Source organism: Theobroma umbraticum, unplaced genomic scaffold, assembly GCF_002168275.2.
Source record: "Theobroma umbraticum cultivar Fairchild unplaced genomic scaffold, ASM216827v3 scaffold_130.0, whole genome shotgun sequence".
Taxonomy (NCBI): Eukaryota; Viridiplantae; Streptophyta; class Magnoliopsida; order Malvales; family Malvaceae; genus Theobroma; species Theobroma umbraticum.
The window spans coordinates 2,758,770-2,772,357 of NW_018397264.1; the positions used below are offsets into that span (position 1 = coordinate 2,758,770).

General features: G+C 36.7%; 2 protein-coding genes and 1 pseudogene across 2 annotated transcripts; 1 reads left to right on the plus strand and 2 right to left on the minus strand.

Annotated features, from left to right (window-relative positions):
- The first annotated feature begins 156 nt into the window (after window positions 1-156).
- LOC110421400 (xyloglucan endotransglucosylase protein 1 pseudogene) lies at window positions 157-477 on the plus strand (annotated as a pseudogene).
- Window positions 478-1,681: 1,204 nt separating this feature from the next.
- LOC110422274 (uncharacterized) lies at window positions 1,682-6,959 on the minus strand. Its single transcript, XM_021436121.2, has 7 exons — window positions 6,289-6,959; window positions 5,765-5,867; window positions 4,759-5,639; window positions 4,509-4,611; window positions 3,622-4,370; window positions 2,516-2,614; window positions 1,682-2,145 (listed from the first exon to the last, which is right to left on the minus strand). Exons 1-7 carry the CDS (start codon window positions 6,898-6,900, stop codon window positions 2,065-2,067), a joined length of 2,628 nt encoding a protein of 875 aa, XP_021291796.1. The 5' UTR covers window positions 6,901-6,959; the 3' UTR covers window positions 1,682-2,064.
- A 2,207-nt stretch (window positions 6,960-9,166) lies between these two features.
- Window positions 9,167-11,085, minus strand: LOC110422046 (C-8 sterol isomerase). Its single transcript, XM_021435808.2, has 3 exons — window positions 10,381-11,085; window positions 10,129-10,278; window positions 9,167-9,707 (listed from the first exon to the last, which is right to left on the minus strand). The coding sequence occupies exons 1-3, from the start codon at window positions 11,002-11,004 to the stop codon at window positions 9,420-9,422; spliced, it is 1,062 nt and encodes a 353-aa protein (XP_021291483.1). The 5' UTR covers window positions 11,005-11,085; the 3' UTR covers window positions 9,167-9,419.
- Window positions 11,086-13,588: the final 2,503 nt, after the last annotated feature.

Below are 13,588 nucleotides of genomic sequence, written 5' to 3' on the forward strand. Positions count from 1 at the left end.
CAATATTTTGTCAATATTACTACATTTCTTCCGTTGGCCCCCTTCTAACATAGATATTTTTTGGGTTCTCTTGTCAGTTTCTTGGTGGATAACGTTCCCATTAGAGTATTCAAGAATGCTGAATCAGTTGGCGTGCCCTTCCCCAAGAGCCAACCCATGAGGATTTACTCTAGCCTCTGGAATGCTGATGACTGGGCTACAAGGGGTGGATTAGTGAAAACAGATTGGACAAAGGCACCCTTCACAGCATATTACAGGAACTTCAATGCCAAAGCTTGTACTTGGTCTGGAGGTGCTTCATCTTGTGCCTCTACAAGCTCAGTCTCGGGTGGTGTATGGGAGACCAATGAGCTCGATGCCCCTGCCAGAAGAAGACTGAGATGGGTTCAAAAATATTTCATGATATACAACTATTGCACCGATTTAAAGCGTTTCCCTCAAGGTGTTCCTCCCGAGTGTAAACGCCCAAGGTTCTGAAACAGAGTTGGAAAGAGAAGTTGCGGTGGTCAAGTCTGACGGGGGTTTTGTAATATAGTTAATGGTTGCATATTCTTTTAGTTCTTCCTCTATGCATTCAAGCTTCACTCAACTTGATGCTTAGAGGTTAAATAAGTTATATTCGTTATTTCTGTTTCTTGTTTTGTTGGTTTTGATCATCTTGTGAGGTTGAAGATGGTTGTAAATTCTGTTTCAGTTAATAAAATTGCCTGTTGAGTTTTGTAAATTAACATAGCTCTGCAAATATTACCTTGCTTTGTTTTCCATGGACGTAATTAAAAGCAGGAGTATCCAAAGAAGTATTTGTAGCTTCATGAAATTGAAACGTTAATAGCTTTGCAACCTAAAGCGTATTTGACTATGGTTCAAAAGTAATTCCCCTAGGACAAGTTAATCTCCCGTGACCAGTGCTAGACGATTAAATTAAACGAGTGTTGGCTCATTAGAAGAAACAAAACAGAAAACTCAAGAGGCCATGCCGAGTGTCCTAGCTAGGTCGGCCGTACAGTTACGAGCAACCTTAAGGAACTAAAGAACTTCTGCCAAAGAATTCATTATTATAGACTCTAAACTTTATTAGTCCTATTGAACAGAAATAAGGATAAGGCTTTCCGGAGAGGACGCATCAGCATTCAACGACTTTACATGGGCAGACTGTGTTAGCTGCCGCTAAAACTCCAAACTTCATCTTGGAAAAACCATCAGACACGTGAAGATCGGGTGTGGTACGAGTACGACTCATAATCTTGTTAATTGAACTTGATCCACATATGTATATCTTGCTACACTTCTTTTATTGTCATTCCCAAGCAATTTCTATGCTGACCATTTCGATTCCTCCAAAAATAAGCCCATTATTCGCCCCTTCATGATCTTCTCCTTGTTTCCCACACCTTAGCCGCCAACCCTACCACCCCGGGGTAATTTAAAGTGGATAAGGGAAGGACCTGTCATTCACCCCCCCTAAGCCCTCTTACCATTTTCTTCATGAAACACGTTTACAATTGGCTGTCGATTCCTGTCAGTAAATTGTGTTTCTGGTTTGCTACAAATCAAATCAATTGTCTACGATTGTTGATTTTTAGTTTGCTACTTGTAATCCCATATTAGAAACATGATTATACAGAACTCCCAGCATTTACATTTTGCAGTTTAATCAGTATGACCGTAAGACAATTGGATGTGCCATAAAACAACAACATTCTTTTACTCAAGCAAACCTGGTGTTACTTAACTATACAAGCTTTATGAAAAGAAAAAGAAGCGAACCCTTAACAATAATACCTACGAATGTAGAAGTTTTTCTGATAGCTATATTTCTCAATATACAGATATTGAAACATCGTTCTTGGCCTGCTTCTCAATCTCATTGAAATAGGATGCTTGATTTTCTCTTACGTGGACAAAATGTGGACAAGTTCTAATGCTGTCTGCGTACAATGATTCCAATATTGATATCAGCAGCAACTTAGTATGGAACGGGATGTCATCAAAGCTAACTACAAAGCAACAATGACAACAAAAGCACTGCAGCTGCTGTTGCATTATTTTCCTCTTAATTCACAACTATTTGTTTGATGAGCTGGATATCGGAATGACTTGTTCTTCAACAAAATTGGCAAATCTCACTCTTGGCCGGTGCCCACACTACATGAACAAAATGAACTAAGATTGTTGGACAAGCAAGAATCAAAATGCTTAAAGTATAAATGAGAGTCTGTAGGTATTTCTGCATGAGTTTCATTTTCTTTTCTTTTTTTTTTGGGTGGTGATGGGGGGTTTGGTCAATAGTTTAGAGATGCTCTTGTATGGAGTGCAAAGTGCAAACTACACTCACTGGGATTTTGGAGTGAATGTTTAGATCATAGTTCATTTCTCTGAGACCAATTCAGTATGAATGAGAATCTGTAGGCATTTTGGCAGGAGGAATTTTTTTTCTTTTTTTGGTGGGGATGGCGGATGGTTCAGATATGCCCTTGTAACAGAGTGCAAAGTGCAAACCACAAACCATACTTACTGGGATTGTGCAGTGAATGTTTAGATCATTGTTCATTTCACAGAGACGAGTTCTGGCAAGTTCTTCAGCTTCAGAGGCTTCCTTGCAAGCATCTTTAACCTAAATTGAGCATATTACAGATTTAGCATAAATTCCTATATTAATGTCAATAGAGTATATAGATAGTGAAATGGTAACAGAATAGGAAGAACGTTAAACATCATGTTTGAAAGCAGGATTCAACATTTGGACCAGCACTGTCTAAGCTAATATCGTAAAGTCAATCATATTATTAATGCAACAGCAAGTGCAACAAGGCTGAATATCTCAAATCATAGGCCATTTTGGTTTTTTAAGGTAGACACATGATTTTGATTGTTTTGTAGAAACCAGGCATCATAAATTAAGTCAAATATAAGTATGCGACACTCATGATTATCATCAGAAACTCTTTGCTGACTTTCTTCTAAAAATTCTGCTACAGAATGACCATTCTGAATGAGTGCAAGGACCTTCCCCATAAGCTTCAAGCATGTCAAGTCTAGCACTAAGCCTTGACATGCAGCATATAAAATAGGCTTCTGAGTTAAAAGTACTTTTAATCTAGTGGAACTACAAATACAGGAAGCATTCAGTATTATCAGGCAAGAATGATCACTGATTGATGCTATGACTTTATTTAACTGGTTCTAAATCATTGATAAACAAAACTTTCTTTGTCATACAAAGTATGACTTAAAGCCTGTTAATAAAATAAAGTATCCGAAAGTTCTAAGCTAATAATAAGTAGTCAAAGAAAGAACCAAGTTACAAAAAGTTCCACCAGATTCTATACAATTCTAGCCAAGTCATGCGGGACAAACAGGAAAAAAAAGGTGCTGAAATTGGAACTTGTTTGATTCCTATAGATTTGCATTTTCCCTGTTCTCCCTTTCACCATGCATACAAAATGTTGACTGAACCTATAAAATGAGTAGCCTTTATTGAGATAGCATGCAGTAGGGTCAACCAAAACTTTAAACTACCAACCATAAAGCATTTCATAAACGGAGATCAAACTCTCATGTCAGCTCACTATATTTGAAAGTAAAGCAAAGTATGAAGGATAAAAATTCATTTAATATCACCTGATTGATGCAAATACTGGTCTGATCTTTAGCAGATTTTTCCAACATATTCCGTAGGTTCGATAATTCTTTAATCAAATCTAAAGCCACTTCTTCAGCATCTTGCATCTGATTTCTTGAAAATTCATATGACCTCTCGGCATGTAGCCGAAAAGAAGAACAGTTCAGACAGGTACAAAGACCTCGGCATCCACGTGGATTTCTTTTAAGGATTCCCTTTCTGAAACCAGCAGCACGAATTACAGGAGGAATAGAGGCTTCAACAATAGCTTCACTTTGCTTTTTCTTGGTTGCACATTTCACAGTAGACTTTATGCAGTCCTCTTCAGTTTCAAGAGGTAACTGATGAGACACTGATTTAGCACCTTCGTCTCTAGGCAATAATCCAGAATTGTTGAGAGAGCTCAATGGCTCAACCACATTTTGAGGGCTAGTTTCCAACTTCTGATTTGTATCCAATGCAGCATGATTAACAAGTAATCCATGTTCCTGTTGTGAATCCATTATCATTGAGGAATCAGCTACTTGTTTAGGAGATGATCGTGTCAGTTTCTGGTTAGATGAACATCTCAGAGCAGTTGCTGCAGCCACTAGCAACGTACTATCATCACCAGCATAATGCTCTTCAGGATAACTTTTGCCATTGAAAGTTTCCATGCATATCTCTTTGCCAGAAGTAAATAATGGTGAGTGTGGCTTTTCTTTGGAACTCTTCTCAACATTCTGTGACTGATCATTTCCAGAAGCACCTGGTAAAGCATCCAAGAAAAAAGTTACAAATATTAAGGCTCCAATTTAATTCAAAAACAATAGAATTATTCTGACAACAAGAAGTGGGTGGGATTGGGGAATGGGGGAGATAGCCTGCGAAATAAAGCTGGACTCACATGGAAAATCATTTCTCATGTCAATCAAAAATGGAAGCAATCTTCTATAACTGAATGAGCCAGGAATTTTAGATAACTTCAGATGCAAGCGTGGGTGTGGAACCTGTCCAACATCACAAGCCCAACTACATAAGCATGAAATTCTATAGAGTTTCATCATTAATTTAGTGTACCTTGAGCATACACCTATCAATTCAGCAAACTATGAGCTACCATAACTGAAAATATTAAAAGGTTGGTAGCATCTTACCATCTTGTTTTTAGGACTTGAGTCTAGGCTTTTATCACTACCTTGACCACTATTTCTGTGAAAGGTTTCATTTGCTGACTTTTCAATAACATGATTCATGCCTTGTGAAACACAATCCAATCTGTTCCATCTGCTATCAGCAGTTTCATGTTTAGAAGACATGTCAGAATCTGTTGGTGTCATCAACATACATTCTCCATTCAAGTCTTCAACTTGTTCCAAGACTTCACCGTCATTGTCAACTCTCTGCTGTAAACTGCAGTATCTGTTTCCTTCCACTTCAGAGAAAGGATTCACAGAATTCAGGTGGTGAGCTTCAAAAGAATGACGAATGGTAGCTTTTGACATCCCTTCAACCTCAGACTGCTTTGTGTCACCATTAGAATTTTGTCTAACTTCATCACAATCATAAGATTCACACTTATTGCTAACTGTAGACAATGTCTGATCCAAAGCTTCTAGACTTTGAGCATCACAAGGAGATTCAACATTAGTTTTTGTAACCTCACCATCATCCATCATCATTTTATCACTAGAAACCACACCAGTTAACTTTTCCTTGTTCAAAGGAGAATCATCCATAGTTGAAGATGAATCATGTTTCGAGCAATTCAAATTCTGGTCTTCAAAAGAAACTTGTAACTCAAGTTTCTGAATCTCCCCATTATCAAGTGGTGTTGAGGAATACTCATTGTCCAGTGAGGTGAGGGACTCAACTAATTTCGTGCTCAACTCCTGACTAGAACCACTGTTATGATCCTCCAAGGAGCAGCAATTTGTCTTAGATTTATCTGCCAATGTTTCTTGACAGTTTGAAGCCAAGAATTGCTTCTCTTCCAAACCCTTCTCAGTTTTTTGACAACGACCCAATGTTGGGGAAACTGTAAAGAGCATAATACAAGAATGTTTAATGTCATAGTTTTAATTACAGTTGCCATCTTGTCACGTTGTGCAAACAAAGCCTAAAACAAGAAGAAAAGCAAAGAGAAAATGAGAAAGGAATTACGAGAATAATCTTTTCCCATATCCATCAAATAAGGAAGCAATCTTCTGTAGCTGAATGAGCCTGGCGTTTTGAAAAGCTTGACACGAGAACATGGTTTCAAAACCTACTCCAACATACACAGGCAACTGACATTACTAAACAATCACCAATAAATGTATAGGCATTACACAGAATAACAAAACATCACGGTGAAACATAAAACTACTTTATCCAAATTGTGCAACAACTTCAACATAATTTCAAAAAAAAATAATGAAAATTAACAAATGACTACAATGTTACATCAATTATAACATAATTGTTCTGTACAAATTTAAAATCATACATTGTTTCTCTCTAAGAAACAATTTTTTACTTATGTAGCTAAAGGGAATTTTTTTTTTCAAAATGTCTGTATCAAAAACATAAAATTTGAGAAGGCAAGTGCAAAAGGAGAAATGAAAAACCAATAGCAAAAGTATCAACCAAAAGTTACATTAAGTGACGGGCACTAAATGAAAAAAGTTCCAACATTAATATCTTACTGATTTGATTGAATCATTTATGCCATTTCTCTCCTCGTGAACGCACTTTCTCGTGCATCCATCATGTTTCTGCAGGCTTTCACTTGGCTTCTTCTCTAAGAATTTACCTGAAAAGTAACTTCCATTTCTTTCAACCCCTTGATTACCACCAAAGATCTCAGCATCTGGTGGGGTTGACTGCACAAAATCCTCATTCGACAAATCCAACTTTTGAAAATCCCCATTTTCACACCCTTCTTTACTTCCACCCAAACAATTCCCACTAACCTCACTCTTTCCCAGATTCTCAGTATCATCCAAACAGTTACGAATTAGCCCTTCAGTTGAAGAGGGAGAGAAGACACGTCTTAAGCGGAGATCTTTTATGGAAACGGAGGATAAATCGCAGCCCACGGATGAATCTTCATCTGGAGAACTATTTTTCCGTTTTCTGGAGACGGATTGCAGATCTTGGCGGTTTCTGCCACGGCTTGAGTCCGGTCGGGATTGGCCTGATCGGTTACGGTGAAGATATATTTGGGATTTGCTGCGAGTTAAGATTCCCATTAAGGAATGTGTTGTTGGAAGGGATGATCGTTTGCGCTTCTTAGGGATTTCCTTTGACTCCGCCATTGGTAAACCCTAAGTGACGAACTGTGAGGGAGAAATGCAGGGGATGGAAGGGGGTTTGGCGCGAAAAGTGAGATGTTAAGCATGTGTAGGCGGGAAAGTGGGTGTGAGTTTGGCGGGAAACAGACCGTACTTTCTATGGGCTAGCTCAAGCAGGTTCTTTTAGCCCAAATTTTCATTAAATCATTTATTATTTTAATACAAATTGCATTTCAAATGTTTATTTCATTATCTTTCGCTTATCTATTAATATATAATTAACAAATATTATATATACCTTAAGGAGTAACAACCATCTTCTTTTTTATCTTCTATATTTTTCCTTTAAAAGTATTACTGAGGATTTTTATTCTCTTAATTAAATTACTTTCATAAACTAACTATTTTTTTTAGAGAATTATTTTGAAAAAATGGTGTATATACCTTTAGAGAAATTATGAAAAAAAAGTTATTTCAAAGAGTTGGGTCGTGTCAAGGTAGCCCAATAACCATACATGGGCTGTGCCCATTGACCCTCGGTGCTTTGTGTTGGCATGGGCTGCAGCATGGCCCATTGTTGGTCATGTTGTCCCAAAGCAGACGAGATCAGGACCCACATTTAACAGAAAAAATTTCAAGACTCTGTTTATTGTCAATCAGACAACATAAAAATAATTTTCACATAAAATTGTTTCTTTTCTACAAGTTCATTTCAACCAAAAAAGAAAAGGGAAAAAAAACCAAATCTTTTTCAAGAAAAATAAGAAGTTAATAACTCAATAATAAGGACCAAAGAAAGTATAACTTCAATGAACACTTTTATACCAATTCAAGTTCGTTGGGCAAGAAATTGTATATAAAAAACAAAATCAACTACAGCAAATCCTCTTAGCATCAAAAACAACCAGAGGCTTAGTGGAGCTATAGATATAATGAAGAGACCGAGACCTTCTCTTTCTCCGCTTCAAATCCTCCTCTTCATTATCTTCAAATATATCTTCAACGATCATGGCAGAATCTTTACCAAATCCTTCATCCTGAACCTTCTTTCGCTTCGCCGTTAGACCACCGTCGTCAATGCTACCATTGTCGCTGCAAAGTTTAATGAGCTGGCGAGCCACGTCTATCTCTGATTCTGAAAAACCCCAAGTTCCTGTATATTGGTATGCAGATGAGAGCTTCGCCATGGTGTGATGAACAAGAAGAGAGAGACGCAGAAGGTTTCCCTTTTATAATACATAAAGGAAGCGTGTAATGAGAGAGAAACTGCGTGGCTGTTAGAAGGAAAAGCTCAAAGACGCGTAGGTTCATAGGATTATTACATCATCGCGTATTTAATACTATACCATGCTTACAAGATTAAGGCATTTTTTGTCAATGGCATACACGACGAAGCTATTTGGATTTTGGTTTATTCTTATTGTAGTTCGATTTCGTTTTTGGGAACTTTAGATTATTATATATCTTGCTAATACCCAGCTTGGTCATAAATCTGCTCATTTCTCACTGGCTATGGTCTGAAAGGGTCCACAAGTCCTGCGCGTCTTGGCTATGGGGCACGAATGTCCTTGTCATTTGATTTTCTTGCTCCATAATTAATTCCCAATTTCCGTACCAAAAAGGAAGAGCAATACATACCAAAGGGACCGAAACTTTTGTGTATGAAATTGTTTGATCAAATTTTAAGAACAATTATTTATCTTTATCTCTAGTATCAATATTTTCCGAATCCAAATATTCTTCTTCTCTTAATATTTTCCAAATCCAAAAAGAATGAAATAAATTTCCTTTTACAATATCGCCTCCATTGTTTTTATCATATATCACCTACAACTATTGCATTAAGCAAGGTTTAGTAAAATTTAATGTAAAATCCACACTTATAAGTGGTTGATCTTACACAATTTTTCATTATGATTTCATAATTACAGAATTGGAATTAAAAAATTCAGGTGAGTTATTTCCAATTTTTCAAGCGTTGTTCCACTATATTTCTAAAATATATTTTAAGAGCAATCTGTGTAGAATTCCTCTATATAAGATCAATATAAGAATTGATAACATCACTAACAATACCAAGAAGAAAATTACCTGAGCATTTATATTTGCGTTAATACTAAATACATATATCTGTTTACACAATAAGTCAAATTCGAATCTTTTTCTTCTAAATAGGGATGAAAAAAAATTACGAATTTCCTTAAATAAAAGTATTACCAAAATTAAAAAGATAAACTTGTGAATATTTTTAAAAAAAAGGCAAAAGAAAGCTATGGTATTATTGGTTTACATTTTATAGTTCAATTCTACAAAATCAGAACAATGGATAGCAAGTCTTGCATATTTCTTCATTTCAATTTCTTCAACTATATGTGATAAAGCAAATAATGATCCTTTTCAACTCTTGACAGAATCAAATTCGATAAGGGAGAGAACTAAAAACAATAGAAAACTCTCTCACAAGAAATGAGAACTGGATATAGGACATCTGCTAGAACAAGGTATATATGTTGAAACTAATAAGTGATATCCAGAGATCCTCTTCAAGTCGGGATCCTAAGTTGTTCCCTTCCTGCAAATTCACTGTTTGGGTTTTCAAAAGCAGAGAACAGCCAGAACTCTTCACTCATCTTCCTTATCATTCTTGTCAACCTATATTTCAACAGCTCCAATGTTGCTGAAAATAATCTTGGATTTTCCAGTACTGAGCTCCGTCGGTACTCAATAATCCATGTATTAGGATCCAATTGTATGACAGAGGCACCCCATTTCCTTTGCACCCATGAAGCATTTGCTTCCCTTGTTAGAAACCCAACCTTTCCATTGGACCACTGCCAAACCCAAAAGATGAAAGACAAAAAATGATCAAGAATCCATTATTATAGCGTTTTTAAGCTTCAATCTGTTTGTTGTTTCTGCTGCTACTTACTTTTTGTTTCTTCAAAAACTGTTGAAAGGTAAAGGTAAGTAAAAATCAAATTTCTATTTAACTAAAATATTGCACACATTTGAGCAAAATTATTTTCTACGAAAGTTAAAAAATCATGCATTTTTCTGTTCACAAAAATTAAATTTTCAATTTTCAACTATTCAAGATTATTATTTGCTTTTGTATCTAACCTCAATTTTTGCTTTTTTATTCCCAGAAGCAAAAGACTCAAATACTATATTAGCACTTAAAGGCCAGCAGCAAAGATTAAATAAGTTTTTCGAATCTATGAAAATAATTAAGATATATAACTTAGCATTTACCTCTGTGACTCTCCCAGATAAGATGGTGAATGATCTGGGAGAAAATCCAGTTGTAAGCAGTCCTGCCGTTTGCAAAGGCCATCCCCAAATCCTGACCTCTTCCATTGCCGATTTGTACAATATACAATGCGAATTCAGGAGCAAACTACCCTGTAATCCACGCATAAATTAACTCATCACATGTTAGGAATTTCAACACAGACAAATTATATTGTCAGAACAAGTCATTCGTAAAACAAGAATTTTTAGAACCTGATCAATTTCCCACATGGAATCCGTATTGCTGCAATTTGAAACCTTCCCACTAGTAAATCCCTTCAGCTCATTTTGCAAGAACCTCAATTTTCCATTCAAATTTTGCACACCTATAGCTTTCTCCCCAATACTTCTCACTCTATCCCTTGTCAAAGCTGGACTGAAGACCCCATTAAAAACCCAGGAAAACGCAATCTCCATTCCGAAAACCAAGCTCAAACCCAATAAAAACTTCCAAAATACACTGTCGAAACTACGCTTCTCTTCCTTCTTCTTCCCCTTCTTCTCTTTCAAGCTTAATCTGGCAGTTGATTTCAGAGCTGGAGACTCCACCAGGAGGCAAGAACTCGATCTGGGTGTTGATATAGCCGAAGCGTCGAAAGAGATTGGAGTGTGTTCTACCTTAGGCTTCGAAGCTGAGAGTTTAGTGAAGGAACCCTTTTGGATGCTAACAGGCATGAGATCAAGAGTGGCGTTGATGCTGGCCAAACAAATTTCACAGTTGCAATTGGCATCTTTTCTGCATCCAGGGTAGTAGCAGCTGTCTCTGGTTTCGCAACGGTCATCTTCCATGGTGGTGGTCGATTTGACTGAAGATGACGCACTCAGCTGGGGCTTCATAGCTTCTTGTCTCTGGTTTACCTCTTTTCTCTCTCTCTCTCTCTCTCTCTGGAAAATTTTTATTAACAGTGCTGGAGGAGGGAATAGGATGATGGTCTTTTGAAATTTGAACCTCCAACGGTCATCTGGATGAGGCCAGGGGGCTTTCATGAGGGGTAAGTTAGTGAAATGACTGCAATAACCTTTGCATTCTTCATGTTTCATCCTATGTGAGTTGTTTTTTTGGCCACGCATCAAATGTGAAAATTAGTAATTATTTATGTGTATGAGTAGGATTTAGACGAGGGTTTTAAATATTAAGCAATAAAATTGGTTGCATCACTTAGTTTATATAATAGGTCTTTGAATCTAAGTAGAATTAGTTTTTAATGCATGCAAAATAAATCTTTTAGCTAGATGAGTAGAGAATATATATATATACTTTTGATTGATTTCACATTTTCAAGTTACAAAATAATTTTGTAATCACGAAGATAATAAAGTTTTCTCTTTTTTTAGTTTGCAAAATTGATCTTATCACAATTTTTTTTTTTGAATGGCAAGAGATTGATATTAAATCAAACCCATAGAAGGCAATTACAAGAGGGAACTAAAAGAGGCAATACCATGAAGAAAAGCTTACAAAAAACCCAAAAAAATTCTAACCACAAAAGAAAGAAATAACATACTAGCACAATCAAACACATCAAATCCAACTAACAAAAATAAACCACAAAGCTAAAAAGAGCACTTAACATGGCCAAAGTGAAAAAAGGGCTAACATGCAAAGAACCATAATCACAGCAAGCTTAAGTTTCAGCAATGGTGTGCATGCCACATCAACAGAACAAAGTTAAGAAATGATCAAACCTGATAGTCCCAGCTTTGGCAAGTCCATCGGTTAAGCTATTGGCCTCTCTGTTAATGTGTTTAAAAGTTAACTCCTTGGCCATTGCCTTACAAGCCTCGATGCAATTGGAAAGATTCTTCATACGCCAAGGGACAGTGGTATGGTCAAGTGCCCAAGAGATGGCGTTTTTAGAATCGCTTTCAACTAAAAGGGTGCAAGTGGCCCAAGGTGAAGAAAGAAACAAGGAAAGACCTTTTTTGATAGCAAAGTATTCAACAAAATTAGAGTGTTCAATTCCAGTGGTAAAGGAGAAAACTCTTTTGATGAAGTCGTCATGGTCTTTGATAGTACCACCAATTCCAACATGGCCAGGTTTACCAAAGGCATATCCATCCGCATTGAATTTGAAAGAGCCAAGAGGTGGCCTCGTCCACTTAGTGACAGGTTTGGCTTTGCATTCCCTCTTCCTAAAAGTGATTTTGTTATGTTCATATAGAAAATGGGAATCAGGTATGTGATTGAGAGGCCACTTGCCTGTACACTAGTGACTAGTGAGCCACCCTAACTAAAATGATGTCTTGGAGTTGACCGACGTCAATATGTTTACCTTGAAAAAGAATTTCATTCCTACAAAGCCATATAGATCATAAAATAGAGAAAAAGCACATGCACCAAATTTCAGGAGACCTTGTTGGAGGCTTGCTTTTTTGAGACGAGTCAAAGAAAAAGGCAACTTCGCACAAGTGGACCCAACTTAGTCCTCAAAGGCTGCAATTATACATCAAAATATTCCAAGGTCTCAAGTTCTTTGTTGTACATTGTATATAGAGCGGCATAACATCGATTATACTCGTTTTGAGGAGTTCATGCTTCACTACAATTTTCCCAAGAATTACTTACCAAGTGAAGACTTCAACTTTTGAGGGTGAAAAACCTTTCCAAAGTTGTTTCAAATGATTTTGAGAAACCCATCTATCTGTTTGATAAAAGCTGATAAAAGATGAAGACATGTAATCACCATTAGTGGACTTCTTCCATATGGCTTTTTTAAGGTTAGAATGATGAGGTTGAATTGGTGTGATGAGGTCTACGAAATTAGACCATTGCCTAATCTCCCAACTAAATGACTTACACCAAAGGAGGATGGAACTATTCCACGGATTTCCTTCCCATGAACCATAGTCAGTAACCACTCCTATTTTGTTGGAAGCAAGGGCAAAAATCCTTAGGAACATGAGTTGAAGAGATTGATCACCTAGCCAAGGGTTGGTCCAAAAATGAATGGATTGTCGATTACCAAGGAGATATCCAAGATTAACAATCACTCACTCATGAAAAACATCATCAGTTGTAAGAGGGCGAGAAAAATTTCTCCAAAGGTAGACGCCTTAGGAGATAGAGCAGTGAGGAAGAGAACTCTAGGGTTAGTTCACATTTTGCAAAAATGACAGTTTTCTGGAGGTTGTGGAGCTCGTTGGCACAAAGTCATAGCCTTATATTAAGGTAAAGTCCAATTTTTCAAACCCAAATCAATAATACCAAGACCCCACAATATTTAGGCCTTATCATCAAAGACCATTGAACATGATGAATTTTCTTTTTATCATCACACCCCGATATTAAGATCCTAAATACAAATATGGATACCTTTATTGAACGTAAAACACCATAACACACTTAATACATACATTTATTAAATAGGTTAGGTTAAATTTTATATAACATGAAAAAATTTATAATATGTTTAAACGAATA